General features: G+C 35.7%; 1 protein-coding gene across 4 annotated transcripts in view; it reads right to left on the bottom strand.

The window, feature by feature from the left end:
• LOC132269505 (DNA-directed RNA polymerase III subunit 1) overlaps positions 1-11,526 on the bottom strand; it is a 90,362-nt gene extending 78,836 nt beyond the window's left edge. The window contains exons 1-4 of one of the 4 annotated variants that reach the window (XM_059770715.1): positions 11,277-11,526; positions 8,971-9,053; positions 8,734-8,863; positions 3,555-3,704 (exon numbers count right to left, since the gene is read on the bottom strand). In XM_059770715.1, coding sequence (XP_059626698.1) covers positions 3,555-3,704; positions 8,734-8,863; positions 8,971-9,041 — 351 coding nt within the window. In that variant the 5' untranslated portion in view covers positions 9,042-9,053; positions 11,277-11,526. Of the gene's footprint in view, positions 1-107; positions 3,535-3,554; positions 3,705-8,733; positions 8,864-8,970; positions 9,054-10,381; positions 10,521-11,276 lie in introns of those variants that run through there. The other 3 variants (XM_059770714.1, XM_059770716.1, XM_059770718.1) reach the window with 3 other exon arrangements.
• Between the last annotated feature and the right edge of the window lie 5,721 nt (positions 11,527-17,247).

The following is a 17,247-nucleotide window of genomic DNA, read 5'->3' as shown; positions in this document are numbered from 1 at the left end:
AAACACAGAAGAAGAAGAAGAAGAAGAAAGTAAGAATTTCAACATGAAAGCCACCAATTATGATAAATGTCTTAAAAGAGCATAGCATGTATGTGAGGTTTCCAAACCTTTATTGAAGATTGATTCTCAATTTAAGATCAGAACATTCATGGAAGTTGCTCAAATAAAATTGGAATCCACTAACACAACGCACTTGTGTACATGCATCATTACAAAATATCATTGTTAATCATTCACACAATGTCAGTCACTTAAATCAAAGCATACTTCAGACAAAACATTACACATTCTTTAACTGGCTATACCACCGCATTGTAAATCATACAAACGTCATGTTCTTTGACTTGTTTGAGTCAATCTGTAATGTAACTATTTGTAGTGATGATTTTGTCTTGCATTCAACTAAAAGCTACTTAATATCCATGGAATTTATAGTGATCTATCGGAAAGATCTTACAATTTTATCCACCCAATATCATTATGTTCGTATAAACAGAGGTGATGCCTCCACCTACCCTAAGGTCTTAGATAGTTATCCAGTTGCACTGCTACATGATCTCCACTAATTGTCGTCCCCATTTATACAGACATGGGATTGATTTTTGTGGCAAGTACTAGTGAGCTGCCCTGCTCAACGGCAACAAAGCAACTACTACAGCATTTTAGCTAGTAAAAACAATTAGTTACACCAACTTGGTATCGGAAAGGGCATTTCTCAAACAGCTCTGTCTTGACATGGATGAGTTATAAAAAAAAATAATAATGACAGGCTTGCAGACAGATTTAATCAAGCCAAGAGTTTCAGGAAAATATTCATGAAACAAATCAATGTGACGAATGAAACTTTGAAGATAGAATGGAAGAACTAAAAGGACAGACTGCATACATTTAGATAAAACAATTTTCAACAAGTCAATCAATCGATGCAGCAAGAGAGCTACAGGCCAATCAAGCCATGATCAAAGTACCACACAAATGTAAGATCTACCAAGGTAGGAAAAAAGAACAAAAGAAAGCTTCTCAAAAGAACTCGAGTGATTTCGTTGGCACGTTTACATGAAACTAAGGGTAGGTAATATATCAAGGGAAATTGAAAGGTATAAACATTGGCATGCAAGTAAAGACAAAACATAAGGAATTGGATTTTTTTTTTTTTTTTTTTGGGTGGGTGAGGACAAGATCAATATAATTAGTGCATATACACTCCAAATTGGATTAGATGATCTACCAAATGACAATTTTCGAAGGAGCTTGGTGCAATGGCATCAAGATACCAAAATTCAAAGGAGACTGGATGCCCTTGTAGCGAGAGTTTGTAGTGAGGGAGGTGCCATTTTAGCATTTGCATAATAGGCAGACACATGCTCTAGAAAAAAGATAACCACTGGATAACACTTAAAAGTGGAAAGGACATTGATAAATTAATCCTTCCATTACTTGAAGGTATATAGAAATTACGTATTTGTTTTAAAAATGAGGAGGGGAAGTAACAGATTCAGAGAGAGGAGGGGAGAGCCAAACACTTTGAATAGTTTATCGCTATCCTTCCTAAGGTAGAAAATTTTGGAAGGGTAAAAGAGAGAGTGATTACCACCTACATTTCTAAACAAGGGAATTCCAATCTTTGCCCTTATTACTCACAAAATAAAACAACCTTTTCCTTTCCTTACCTTTCTCTCCCTTTTGTACTTCTCTAAACACAAGGAAAGATTAACACCATCTCATTTCCTTTCTTTTCTCTCGTAATGAATGGCTATTGTCTCCATTATTTTCCTTCCTGGTTATCCAACTTTCCAAGCTCCTCTTAGGGTGGCATTCTTTGTGTGGACTGCCGTTTGGCGTTAAGATCTTGATATTGGATAACCTGAGGAAGAGAAGCATTATTATTGTTAACTGGTGCTGCCTACGCAAAATGGGTGGTGAGTCTACGGATCATCTACTCTTACATTGCCCTGTGGCGTACGATTGTTGGAATCTTATTTTCGGATTGTTCGGCATTTCTTGGGTGATGCCCCGATCCACAAGGGGTATGATTGATGCGTGGAGGGGATGTCACGTGGGGGGTCAGGCTCATGAGTGTTGGCGGACCGTTCCACATTGCGTATGGTGGTGCATATGGAAAGAGGAATAACAGATGTTTTGAGGGAGTAGAGGGTCTAGAGGCGTCTACGGCATTCTTGAAATATATATATATATATATATATATTTTTGGCTTCTGCTCTTCTCCTATTTACTCCAGATTTTGGTTAAAATAACAGCACTAGTCTTTAAAGTTGCTGCTCTTAGTTTTTGGCTGTTGGTCTTCTCCTATTTACTGGACAATTTTTTTCCATTGTTTGAATTGAAATTTTGCAATGTTGTAGAAGATTTAATGTTTTCAATGTACTAGTGACAACCATGTTGAATCGAGTTACTTAAAATTTTCTGAATCACTTTGTTTCATTGTTTATGAATTTGACAACTTCTAAATGTGTATTACATATTATGAAGTGTGGTTTTGTAGGCTCTGTAGCAATCAGAACACTCAACCATTTTCATTCAAATATTACACGAATCTCATACCAAAAATATGAACAAAAAGCTTTTAAAAGCATCATTAACATTCAAAAATTATAAATTTTTTTTTTTTTTTTTTTTGGTAAGTACTAAATAAGATAAAGAAAGCATTCAAAAATTATGAATTACATGCCAAAATACATTGTAATTTAGCACAAATCTTCCTCCAACTACACATGGGCACAAACAGTAAGAAAAAAAAAAACGAATCCTGGTACTCGGTTGCAAGTAGGTTCCACCTCCCATATTCCATTCTCTATTCTCTTAGCAAGTTGGCCGCTTCAATTCTTTTAATAGAGTAAATTAAGTTCTAAATCTTTTGCCTACGCAGCGAAAACAAGTTCCTCACAAGTCTTTGCCAACTAGTAAAAAGCAAGTTTCATGAAAAATAGTAGAAGCAAATTCCAAATCTTTTGGTTGAAAAAAGGTAATAGTTGGCAATCAAACAAGAATTGGATTACTGACAATAACATGTGATTGGTTGGATATAATCAGGGTTCTAGAATTGAAATTTGAGAGCTTTTCTCTCCCTCCCTGCACTGCATCATCGCTCAACCAAACTCGATAATGGATATTGTGCAGCGGTAATCAGGGTTCTAGAATTAATGGAGATTGTACGTACGTCTGATGCAAAGGCTATCACCACCGTGCAATCTCCATTATCGAGTCATCATTGATGTTGCTCTTTCGCTAGGACCCAAAACAGATTTGTGTTTGGTATTGATTTAGGTTTAGCTTTTTAGAACAGTTAGAAGAGAAGTTTTGAAGTCACCGTTTGAAGATGACGGTAACGTCAAGTGGGTAGAACAATGACAGTGCTTGGGCCTTATTTTAAGATGATGATGTGGCGGATCTCAGAACCGTAGATGCTGTACTCGTAGATGCCCAGAGAGAGCTTTTAACTGAGAGGAGCCGAATCCGAATATCTCAAGTAGTTGCAAGTCAACAGCAACATATACAAGGAAAAAAAATTGGAAAAAAGATTGGAAGCAGGTTACCTTGCAAATGCACTTTAAAATGTCCACAATAGTACTTAGATATCCAACATTATAAACCGGCAAAGCAAGGGTCAAGTATCCATAGTGTCCAGGACAATCTCTAAATTCTCCATGGCACGTTGCACACAAACCACGCCTGTTCGCCGGACCCTGAAACCAAAAACAATAAATGCTTCATAAACATTTCTACCCAGTAACAAATATAAGCAAAACTAAACTATAGTCACGACACTACAAAAAAAATCATATAAAGCTTGATATGTTTCAAAATGTTAATTCCATGGGAGTTGAGTGAATGGAGGATTAAAGCTGAATCAAAGGAAAGAAGCCATCACATTTATACACAAACTTATACTCATTTCTTGAAGATAAGCTAATTCCCACTATGACCACTTTTATTCAAGCATGCTTATCTTAAAATGATTATGTTGTGGGAGACTATGAATGCTAAAAAGAGATGGAAAACAAATGGTTTTAGTTCAAACGCTTCCAAATATAAAAAGCTTCCAATTATCTTAAAATAATTATTCTTAGACACTCGTGGACATATGTCTGAAATATGTTCAAAATGCTCATAATCGAACAACAAGTTTTAAATAACAGACACGTGGCCAACACTCGTCAAGCACTCATTAAAATATGGCTGATAAACTTTGGACATTGGGTGACTTTCTTTCGGATGGAAAAGAAGTAAAATTGTAATTTTTAATGAAAAATCAAATTAAAAGCTAACACAAAATTTATAAAAAGTTTGATTGTACTAAAAAAATATTTAGGAAGCATAGGCTAGAGGAAATGAGTCATAACAAATATATCAATAAATACAAATATTGGCATACATACACAACATACATACACATAAATGACTAGTTCTTCCCACGCCATTGTCAATGCAAACAATGGTGATGAAAAAACTTCTGCATGTCTGCAATTGAATTAAGACAAAAGCCAACAGCTAGAGCTCACATTTTAGGTGGAGTTGAAGGACAACTCAGTAGACTGAACAAGTTGTTCAACCAAAAGATGGTTTAATGTTTCACCAACAAAGTTCAGTTTGCTCAGGTTGACCAGTAATACTAAAAAATACGTCTGTTGTAGCTACATCCACTAATCAAATTTACCTAACGGATGTCAGAAGAATAAGATTTCATTCATCAAGTTCTAAAGGCCTTATCTAGTTGCAAAGGGGATAAAGTCGCGGGGCCTGACGGGTTTACTATGCGTTTTTTGCTCGAAAGTTGGGCGGTTGTGAGAAATGAAGTGATGAGTACCTTTCAGGAGTTTCATTCTACAGGTGTATTTGAGAAATCGCTTAATGCATCATTTATTGCCCTCATCCCTAAGAAGGGAAACGCTTCAAATATTAAGGATTTTCGTCCTATTAGCTTAGTGGGTTGTATTTACAAACTTATAGCTAAGGTGCTTGCTTAAAGAATGCGAGAAGTTATGGATGGGATTATTTCAGATTCTCATAATGCCTTTGTTGGAGGAAGGCAAATTCTTGATTCAGTTCTTATCGCCGGTGAATGTGTGGATTCAAGGTTGCGAAACGATGTTCCTGGAGTTCTATGTAAACTTGATATTGAGAAAGCTTATGATCGTGTAAATTGGAATTTCCTTCTCTATTTGTTTCAAATAATGGGGTTTGGAAGTAGATGGAGGACATGGATTAAGACATGTCTTTCGTCTGTTAAGTTCTCAATTCTTGTGAATGGTTCTTCAGCTGGTTTTTTTGGATGCTCTCGGGGTATAAGACAAGGTGATCAATTGTCATCTTTTCTTTTTCTTATTGTTATGGAGGGATTAAGCAGACTTATGCGTCAGGCAGAGAATCTTGGTCTCATCAAAGGATTTCGGGTGGGAAGAGATATTGCAAATCGGGTGGAGATTTCTCATCTGTTATTTGCAGATGACACTCTGGTTTTCTGTGATGCAGATGTGTCTCAACTTAGATATTTGAGATGCATTCTAGCTTGCTTTCAGGCAGTTTCCGGGCTAAAGGTTAACATAGCCAAGAGTGTGCTTGTTCCGGTCGGGAATGTTCAGGACATCTCTTTTCTAGCTGCAGTTCTTGGGTGTAGGGTGAGTTCCTTTCCTATCCCTTACTTGGGATTGCCCCTAGGGTTTTCTTCCAGATTAGTGGGGAGCTGGGATTCTGTGATTGATAGGTATGCAAAGAGGTTGGCAGGTTGGAAGAAGCAATATTTGTCAAAGGGGGGTAAAGTTACTCTTATCAAAAGCACTTTATCAAGCCTTCCCACTTATTTTCTTTCTATGTTCCAAATTCCATGCTCCGATGCTGAGAGAATTGAACAAATTCAAAGGAATTTCCTTTGGGGAGGAAGGGTAGAAGAGTTCAAGTATCACCTTGTTAGATGGGAGCAAGTTTGCAAGCCTATAAAACTGGGGGGTCTCGGTATTAGACGATTGATTCCTTTTAATCAAGCTCCTCTAGGCAAATGGTTGTGGAGATATGGGAAGGAAAGACACCATCCTTGGCGTAGATTAGTTTCTTGCAGGTATGGGGATGATGTTGGCGGATGGACTACACGTCCGGTTTCTATTGCGGGAGGAGTTGGGGCTTGGAAATCCATTCGGAAAGGATGGGATGCCTTTTCTTCTCATGCTAGATTCAGAGTTCGTGATGGAAGTTGCATTCATTTTTGGGAAGATCTTTGGTGTGGGAATCAACCTTTATGTCATACTTTTCCCAGATTATATAGTATTGCAGTTAATAAACATGCCATCGTAGCTAACTATTATCAGCTTGATAATAGTGGAATTACGTGGAATGTTCTTTTTTGGCGTTTTTCAGGATTGGGAGTTAGAAGATGTGAGCATTTTCTTGGATCAATTGTATCGGCAGGAAGGAATTGGCAGGGGTTATGACAACTTGATTTGGATTCCCTTTCTCATGGTCGTTTTGAAGTAAGGTCTTTGTTCTTATGTTTGTCTAATTTTGCACCCTATGATTTTCCATGGAAGACTATATGGCGCTCTATGGCTCCTACTAGGGTGGTCTTTTTTTTGTATGGACCGCCGTTTGGGGTAAGATTCTGACGATCGATAATTTGAGGAAAAGGGAAAATTATTTTGTTAATTGGTGTTGCATATGTAAGCAGGATGGGGAGTCAATCGATCATCTCCTAATGCATTGTTCTATAGCGCACGACTGCTGGAATCTTATTCTTAGGCTATTTGGCATGTATTGGGTAATGCCACATTCTACTAAGGAGCTGATTCATGCTTGGAGAGGTTGTCGTGTGAGTAGGAGTGTTCGTGACTATTGGAGATCTATACCACATTGTATTTGGTGGTGCATTTAGAGGGAGAGAAATAGTAGAATGTTCGAAGGAAATGAGTCATCTACAACGACATTGAAACTTTTTATTATTCGTTCTCTCTTCAGTTATGTGAACAGAAGTTCTTGTTCCTCTTCTGATGATTTAATTTCTTTTTTGGATTCTTTGGGGCCTTAGATACCGGTTTCTCTTATGTCTACGAGACGCGTTCCCCTATTGAACGCCTTTTTTTAATTTATTGTTACTTATCAAAAAAAAAAAAAATATATATATATATATAGAAAGCAAGAGCAAGGCCCATTATACGCAAAAATATACAACTCCAAGTGCTAGTTGACAAACAATAATACAAGAAATCCAAAAAATAATAAAAAGCGACAAAGAACAGGAGCTTGAAAGAAGCAAAGTACCGAAATAATTATTTCATCTTATAGATGGAAAGTTCATGACTCTGCAAAATACGTATATTTCTAACAGGTATCAAAGCAACCACATGAAATAACTTTCTAATCCCTCTCCCAATTGAACTGTCATCCAGCAAGCATATCCTCCTCGAATATGGGTGTTGCCCGACAAACTCCATCAATGACAAAAGACGCTTCTAACTATCAAGTTAACGTGCAACTAAATAATAAGATTACCATAAATCTTTCATGCTATCCTACCATTCAAATGGTCCTCCACAAAATGCTCAGATTGAAAGAAACCACTCTCACAACTTCCAAAATGCTCATAAAGGATCTTATTGGGACTATACCAATCAATCTCAGCAATGATAACAAGTCTTCTCACCTTCTATCAATATTAATGCGAACTTGCCAAAAAACTTTTCTGTCCCAGCCTCCCAATCTTAAAATTATGCATCCCTTCCTGAAAACCACAGCAATCCATCTAGGTCCCATGCTAACCTGTGTAACAACAAATGCAAGGACACCTCCTTAATGGACATCTTGCATCCTCAAGAACTTAACCATTTCTCCAGATTCAAATTCAATGGTAGTTTCATTGTCAAAGAAAGCCAGCCTAATGGATGGAAAAAGCCCAATACAGAACTCCCAAATGCAAATGTGTTAAGTATTACAAACCACGTTTAAAATTTTGACCATATTTTCACCAAAAAATTAAAAAATACTGGAAAATTTTCTCTAAGTGAGCACGGAAGGAGAAGATGAGTCATTATGATTATGTTTTTACATATGCTTATTAATTTCTATGCAAAAAACATGCATGCACATGGATGAGGAAAATTTTCTAAAGAGACTCTATTTGCTTGCATTAAAAAAGGAAAACACCATTAGAAAGTGTTGATCCTGCCAATACAGGGGCTAGGAGGGATAAACCAGGTACAGATCTACCTCCTGCACCATTTGCACGAAGTGACTGCTCTAGAATCAAACCCACGCTCTTGCATGAAACAACACAAACTCATAACATACACCAAATAAAAGCTCCCATTCATTTACTCAGTGATACCCAGTTGTTTATGCATTCTTCATTCCAATAATTCGCTACCATACCATTAAACCTTCCCAATCCTTAATCGATTCACAATTTCTGATCGCTCTATATGTTTCAATCATACACAATTTTTTAAACTGATCATGGCCCCCAACTCACCCTTTAGATGCTTTAATCAGCATTTTTACCTCTGTGTTGCACCAGCTGCTGCTCAATCATATACAATTGTTGCCAACCAAAAGGCTGTAAGCAGCAGCAAAAATCATGGAATCTCCATGAAATAGAAAAACCACATAAATAATCGATAAATACACAGTGAATCATTCAAATTGCACAACAACTAACAATACATCCCATTCTTTATAAGAAACTGATATGCTTTATATACATGTAGGAAGACAATGGTGAGAGAAATGTACCATGCGAGGGTCCAACAAGCCATTTTCAATTGGCTTTTGTTGGGGATCATAGTAAACTCCACGCCAAACTTGAACTTCAGCAGCTCTATAAATGTCAGATTCAGATAACGTAGAGAAGCGAATGCTTTTTCTGTAGATAAAGCAAGATTGGAAAAAGGGAAAATTAAATTAAATAAAATATAAGTCTTATTTGAACATAAATCAAATCCACATACAACCAGAGTAGAAGAATCTCACATTCTCCGAGGACCAACATCCTCTATGTAAGGCTCTTTCGTGAACTGAATCATTTCTTGGTCTTTTGACATCTCTAATCAACACTGAACAATCAAATCAAAAGAAACGATGTAATTTTTTACCACTACAAATCAAATGTCTGGGTTCAAATCTTACATATCTATCGTAAACAATTCATATACTCAAATACTATTCAATTCATGTCAATATAGAATGATTTTCTGATTTGATTGATTCCGTGTTGGAATAGAAACTAAATTTAATACTTACTATTAGTTAATAGATGAGATTTTACACACACACACACACACAAAATAAATATAATAAATATTTCTTCTTCTTTTTTATGCAAATTTGACACGTAATAGGAGAAGGGACCCTTTAATATTTATAATTGAAAATGTGTTCCATCGTATTTATATATAGTGAACTGCTAACAGGATTGGACATGTACTTAATATATTTGCATATCCAACACCATGCGACATTCAAAGATGTGTGTATCTTTGGAAATTTTCATCAAACGTAGAGGTCATAAAATACATACACACACGAACAAGAAAACCAGAGGTAAAAGAAAATAAATAACATAGGCCCTGTTTGGTAACCATTTTCGTTTTTCATTTTTCGTTTAGCGCTTCAGGTTAAAAATAATTTGCTGTAAGCATTTTCAGATCCATGGTCTAGTGTATAAATTTTATGAAGTTACTCATATTTAGGGACAACAACATATGCCAAGGAGAAGATACGCTAGTTAGTACTATAATTTGATTCAAATTGGAATTCAATCAAGGGGATATTTTATGGAATTTAAAACTGAAAAGAATACTAGTATCAACCATCCATTCATGTGTTTTCTTTCAATTTTTAGTTTCCTTCCTATTTTAGTATGAATGCACTCTGAAATTGATTTGCAATGCTAACAATTTAAATACGGATTATATGTAAAATGATTTGGATTACATCCGGTAAGATTAAAATGCATACTTTGATGTTTGATTGGCGAATGTTTTAATCACATCATTTTGTGTATGGTTTCTTTGCTTATATATGTCGTTGATTGAAACTTTTAACTTCAATAAGTACAGGCCCAAATGGTGGCCATGGATGCAGAGTACATGTATATATGGTTAGGGTTGGAGAATGTTTTTGTAGAAAGTTCTGAATAGAGTTTTTAAGATTATATCTAGTCCTCTTGTCACAAACCTCACTCCCAAGTACAATACACTTCTTACCAGGACTATCATTTCTTTGGCTATCCACGATCTCAAGACTGTCTTCAGCTCTAATATGACACACTCATTTATAGCTAAATTTGAATTATTTTATCTAAATCTGAACAACTCGGAATTGTAGAATCCATAAGAGTTTAAGGAAGCAGGTTGACACAAAGTGCATATAACTTTATTACGTTTGAGTTTAGCCTAGTGGCCCTAGTCCTTAAAGCAAGACATTGTTCGTTGGTCCTAAGCACATGTCCTTGCGCGAAGCGACCCACGTAGAAGAGTTCCTTCTTTGTGAAAAAAAGTAAGAAAGTGGATCGAGAAAGAAGCCCGGTGAAAGCCATCTGTAATAGGAAACGGAACCTACAAGAATGGAAATCAATCTCAACTCAGACCAAGTAAGAAAGGAACTAAGAGTCAACGCTCTTACAACAAGAAGTCAAGCCACTATCATATTTCCGACTCTCAGTTCACAAAATTTATCAAAAATTACTGGATTTGGACATTAATTGGATTTTTCTAGGTAATATGTTTTTGGAGAACAAAATAGTATCACAATTCGCTGAATAGGGACAGTCATCAAATATTGATATTGTCAAATCTGATGTTTGCAGAACAGAATAAAATCACAATTCAATCAATAGCCAAACTAGAATGGGAAAAAGTAGGATGACTATAATACAAACAAAACCGAGAAACTACAATAAAAATAAAAAATCAAACCGCACAGTCATTATTATGCCAATCAAAAATCAAAACAAACAAAGATGAAAAGCAAAGAAAATCATAGATGTGCGAGTGATTGATGAATTTCAACAGAGGAGATTTCAATCAGAGAACTCGAACAAGAACAAACTGAAAGGAACAAAATAAAAATCAAACACTCAATGCAAAGAAAAAATCGAATAAGCAAAATCAAGTAAAGATTCTGAAACAAATCTAGACACTTTGAAATCGATAAAACGCACAACCAGTACACCTCTGTACAAGAAAATATATATATTTATTTATTTATTCTGAAACATATATAAAGAATTGTTCGTGAATCATTACGTTATTTGAAGAAAGAGAGAGAGGCGAGACCTGACTTACCAGGTGAGACCCAAACTTATCACGAATCTGGAGGAGAAGACAACCTATCGCGATACAGAGTTCTGGTTGGAGCACCGTCTGAATTTCGCCGGAGCTAACCTGTTTCGACGACAGGTTAACGGATAAATGGAGAAAGAGGATTGTGACTTTCCAATTATATTGAAAGGGACTTGGGGTTTAAGTACGAGGCGGGAGGGTTTTTGGAATTAGAGAGATATTGGGGGGTTTGACGGTAGGTGAATTTGCGTGAACTGAGAGAGAAAATGTAAGACTCCCGTTGGGGTTTTGTTTATACTGTTTTTGTTTTCACGCGGTTACGGTGTTGATTTTGACAATAAAAATATGTTTGATGCGGTCTTATTATTTTATACAGTACTAAAATACTTCGTGAATAGTGGCCTAAAATAAAAACATCAAAAAGTTATTTTTCATAAGAGTAGCGCAACACGAGCCCAAACATTGCACACCAAAACATCCTTTACAAACGTGCTTTAAATTTTTTTTAAAAACACCTACAACAAAAACATTATTTCTATTTTAGCCAAAAATAAAAAGGTAAATTACACAAACACCTCCTTAAGTTAGGTCATATTTCAACTAAATAAAGATTTTGGTTTTAAATTTCACTTACACCCCAATTTACTTTTTAGCCTTTTACACATGCAAATTAACTATTTTACCCTTAAATTTTTAAATACAAAATATATATAATCATAAATGACAAAAAGGCACTCAGTATATATATATATATAGATAAATACAAATATATATATATATAAGGGTTAATTACAACGACACCCCCTGAGATTTGTCATATTAACAGCCATATATAACTTAACTATTTTTTGAACAAATACACCCCCTGTGAGAATTTCTAATCCAAACAAGCCCTTAAAACATTTAAAAAGACGAAATTGCCTTTCAATGTTTAATTATTTTTATAGTAAAATATCACAACTCATGAAAAATCAATTTTGCCCTTATATATATTCACTATTACATCAGTACCATCATATATATATATATATATATATATATATATATATATATATATATATACATATAACCAATCTCAAAGCCTCCTTCATCCAGATCCGCCACCGCCCATCCAGATCCGCCATCGTCACCATCTTGATCCGTCGTCTCCGTTGATCCGCCATCGTCACCACCGTCTCTTGATCCGCTGCCATCTTGATCCACCATTTTCGTCGCCTCTACGTCTTGATCCGTCGTCGTCGCCGTTTTATGATCAACCATAGCCGTCACCGCCCTTCTCAACCACAGCTTTCTCTCCGACGCCAACAACAGCCACCGTCTCTCCGATGCCAACAACAGCCGCCGCCTCTCCCCAACAACCACAGCTGCCGCCACCACTTCTCATTCACAGCCGCCACCGTGCACCGACGCCAACAACAGCCGCCACCGCCTCTCCCGAACAACCACAACCATTGCCATCGCACCGACGCTAACCCACCACCAAACAAAAGCTTGTGATCCAACCGTGTAATACTCCTAATTTTAAAAGGATAGTCTCAGTATTTATTTATTTGTTTTAATTGTATTTTTTAATTATTTAATTAATTATTTGACTAATTGCTTATGTATTTAATTGAATTAGGTATTACTTGATTATTTGATTATGTGTCTATGTATTATTTGTATTTGTCTATGTGTTAATTGTTTAATTAGATTATGTGCTTAAATGGTGTTTTGATTAATTGTAAATTAAATGTTTTCTTTTCTTTTATTATTTTATTTTATTTTTCTTTTATGGTTATGGTTAGTAGTAATGGGCCAACCAATTGGGTCCCATGGACTACTTGGATAGGAGGTTGAATGTGTATGGATTATTACCCATGGATTGTATGTATATATATAGATATATATTATATACATATATAAAAAGGAAAGTAATTTATTAATTATTTTTATGGTAACTTGGGTAGTAATAGTTAATCTGATGTATATGTTTTATATTTAAATAATAAAAATATACATAGATTTGATACGTGTTATGTTTTAAGTTACTTTATAATATTATGGTAACTTAAGTATTATTGGATAATCCATTAATAAATAATGGAATGTGTATAATTTATTTATTTAATAAACATATACATAAATTATATACTTAACATATTTTACTTACCTTTTTAATATATATATAAAAGATAAAGTAATTTATTAATTACTTTTATGGTAATTTGGGTAGTAATATTTAATCTGATGTATATGTTTATTTAAATAATAAAAATATACATAGATTTGATACGTGTTATGCTTTAAGTTACTTTATAATATTATGATAACTTAAATATTATTGGATAATCCATTAATAAATAATGGAATGTGTATAATTTATTTATTTAATAAACATATACATAAATTATATACGTAACATATTTTGCTTACCTTTTTAATATTTTTATTTTCATTTTTTCTTAGTTGACTTGGATTGGGAAAAGGGTTAGGGTTAATTTATTTAGCCTATAAATATACAGCTATAGGTTGTAAAAGGGGGTTAGAAATATTCACGTGATATATATTAGAGAGATAGTGTTAGAGAGGGAAGGAGGAAAAGGAAGGAATGAGGAGAAAAATCCTGTAGAGAGAAGATCAAGGAAGAAGAAGTTTAACTTTCGATCCGAAAGTTTAAGGCAAGTTCTTCTTCTATCTCTTTCCCTTTGATTCGTGTTTCTGTTCATGCCTAGGAAATTTCAGGATTTATTAAACACATAAAATTAAATAATTATGCATGTTTAATTGGATTAAAATATAGGTTTTTATGAAATTGGTTCATATCTGTTCTTGTGTTATGAATTGATAAATGTATGATTTTGATTTGATTTCTGGTGTGAATTTTTACATATTTGAATTATGTATTTTTCATATCTGTGGAATAATGGAACGTAGAAACATGCCTAGGATTCCTGAACATTAAATAGGGACTAGGTTTGGGTTTAAATAAATTTAAATACACTCAATCATAACGATGTTTGCTATTTGAATGTTTTAAAAAAACGAATGGATTTCATCTTTTAAAATACTTTAGCAATTGAGATTAAATATGTAGGATGAATTGGATATGGAGAATGCTTATTTGACGATATAAAAAAATATCATCATGTATAAGATTCAGTTTGTATAGGACATATGATATAGGAAACTTAAATAAATAACAAGTCATTCATATTATGTGATAACTTGATATCATATTATCATAATTATTTCTGGAATGTTTGATGTATTTCTTTAATTGTTACATCAATTGTTGGATTGTGTGGTTTAATGCACCGGTATGGGACGGTGGCATTTTAGGGACAGATTAACTTATCAGTTAAGTCCTACCTATTTTATATAAGGGAATGGATTAACTAAAATGTTAAGTCCTACTTATATTCAGGTCAGTTCAGCTGAACAAGTTGAATGACTTATGGAGAATTAATTTATTATATAAGGGAATGGATTAACTAAAATGTCAAGTCCTACTTATATTCAAGTCAGGTCAGCTGAACAAGTTGAATGACTTATAGAGGATTAATTTATTATATAAGGGAATGGATTAACTAAAATGTTAAGTCCTACTTATATTAAAGTCAGGTCAGCTGAACAAGTTGAATGACTTATGGAGGATTAATTTATACTGGATAGGATGGTTACTAGATTTTATATATATAAGTATGGTGCCATGATATGAGCTTGAGTCTCAGGATCAATGGTTAGGGCGCGTATATCGCCAGGGATGTGTAGCTAGATATAGTATAGTTGTGTACCCTGGTAGGTCTAGGTACTCATGCCCACTATATGTGCATTTTGCATGTTGCCTACTATTCAGGTTGAGACAACCCTATAGTCTAGTGAGGTTCCTTTAGTGTGTATATATATATATATACGGACTATTAGTTACTGTTGGATTGACTAGAATGTATACGTGTATCGGATCTCTGCTTGGACTGTAGTAGAGTAGAACTTATTTGTGGGCCTGACCCACCATTATTTTTCAGGTGTTCGTCAGGAGTAGAGGTTGTTCGTGCTGAGCGGGGATCAGTCTACTTCATTCTTCCGATGCTACATAGGAGTTCCTTTATGATTCAGTTTCCTGATTTAGACAGTTATTGTTGTCATTTGTTTAGTTTGGATTTTCTAGGGGTCCACACAGTATGGATTCCCGAGTTGTATTTTGGAGAATCAGTTGTATCAGAAGGGTTTATTAATTAATGAAAATATATTCTGAGGTTTATTATTAGATTATCATTTTAGTTTCTTGTCAGTATTTTATTTATTCTTCTTTATTCTTTTGTACTCTGTATTCGTTTATTGCCGATTTTGTTTTTGATATCCTCGGGTATTTGGGCGTGGGCCTGGCCAACCCGCATTTGGAAATCCGGGGTATCACAAACCGTGATTCCCGACGACTGCGACGACCAGTGGAAGCTTCGACAAAGGCGACCATCATACCAGACAATGTTGACGGCTAGAGAACTTCTCGACAACGACCCGATGCCGAGGCTCCACTGCTCCAGTGAGAAGAACAATAATGGCGGTGGTGGTTCGATTATTCACAATCTATATACATATATATATGTGGGAAGAAGATAGATTACAGGAATTTGGGGTAAGTGGATTTGGGAAAGATGGATTACGGGTTATAAATACACATATATGTTTGTATATTATACAGAGAGATTAGGAGTTGATCTTTGCACTTTCTATTTTGTATTTTATGATACTTGATAGCTTTATTTTGAGCACCATGGCAGCGGCGGCGGCGGCTATGGTAGGGCTGTGAAATGGTGGTGGTGGGTGTGAACTGGTATGAGTATACTTTCTAGGGTATTTTGATCAATAAAAAATAGTTGTGTTGGGTAAATTGGTAATTGAATGTGTCAAAGGACAATAATGTCAATTCACGACCATTGGGGTGTCTTTGTTAATTTTATCAAATCTAAGGGGGTGTCTTTGTTCAAAAAACGGCTAAATTGTATATGGTCGTCAATATGGCAAACTTCAGGGGGTGTCATTGTAATTAACCCTATATATAAATACAGAAAATAGCGGTAGCGGCGTAAAGAGGCAGAACAGGACCAGAATTCGTAGATCGACACCACACTGTGCCTCGCGTCGGTGATTGACGCATCGCCGGTACTTGAATGATCTGTTGTCGCGGACGAAACCTCAAGATCTCCGACTTCGGCCTTAGTTCCTCACCGTCACCGGCACCGAAACCCTCTGCTTCATCGACTTCTTCACCGCCCTCCACATTTACGGCTTGGACAGCTTCAGTGGAGCCTATGTCATAAAAACTCAAGCCCTCATAGAGAGGATTGATTTTGGTAGGCACTACGTAGCCGCTGCCGCGGATGGTGTCAGTGTTCCAGCGTTTGATTTCCGGCGGAAGGTCGAGCAAAAATCTGACGTCCGCCTTCATCTCCGACATTAAAGTGATGGGTATGTGGTGATTGATGATCCTGAAACATCCCCATTTTTCACATGCTTCTATTAGTTTCTGGGATTGTGACGGAAAATCTTGAAGATCAATCACTAGAACACTTTGATTGTTTGTTGTGGAAATTGGGATAATTACATATTTTTATATCTCTGGCAGATTAATTAATTGGACAATTGCCAAAGATTTTTGCCAGCTTGTCTCATTTTTGGGTGGATGTAATATGGTCATCAAATTTGTCTTCACGGTGAGGCGGTGGTTGACAGAGACAACAACGGCGGGGACCATGCGGCGGCAGATGGCGTCTTTTGCCTTGGTTTCGGCACTAAGGTAGGTGAATCTGCCACAGTGGAAGAAGATAATGACGGGGAGGAGATCTTCGAACGTGAAGTGGGTATGATGATGGTACGAGGAGGAGGAAGAAGAGGAAGTTGTATGATAGGGGTAGTTTGGTCAGAAAAATAGTCAATGGGAGGTCAAAGAGTAGTATAGTCATTTAACACCTCATAGGTACTG

Source organism: Cornus florida, unplaced genomic scaffold (genome assembly GCF_030987335.1).
Source record: "Cornus florida cultivar Cherokee Brave unplaced genomic scaffold, ASM3098733v1 CherokeeBrave_3.0.0_Hap2_Chr08, whole genome shotgun sequence".
Classification (NCBI taxonomy): Eukaryota; Viridiplantae; Streptophyta; class Magnoliopsida; order Cornales; family Cornaceae; genus Cornus; species Cornus florida.
Note: the sequence above shows the minus strand (reverse complement) of the source record. Positions and strands in the feature narration are given on the sequence as shown.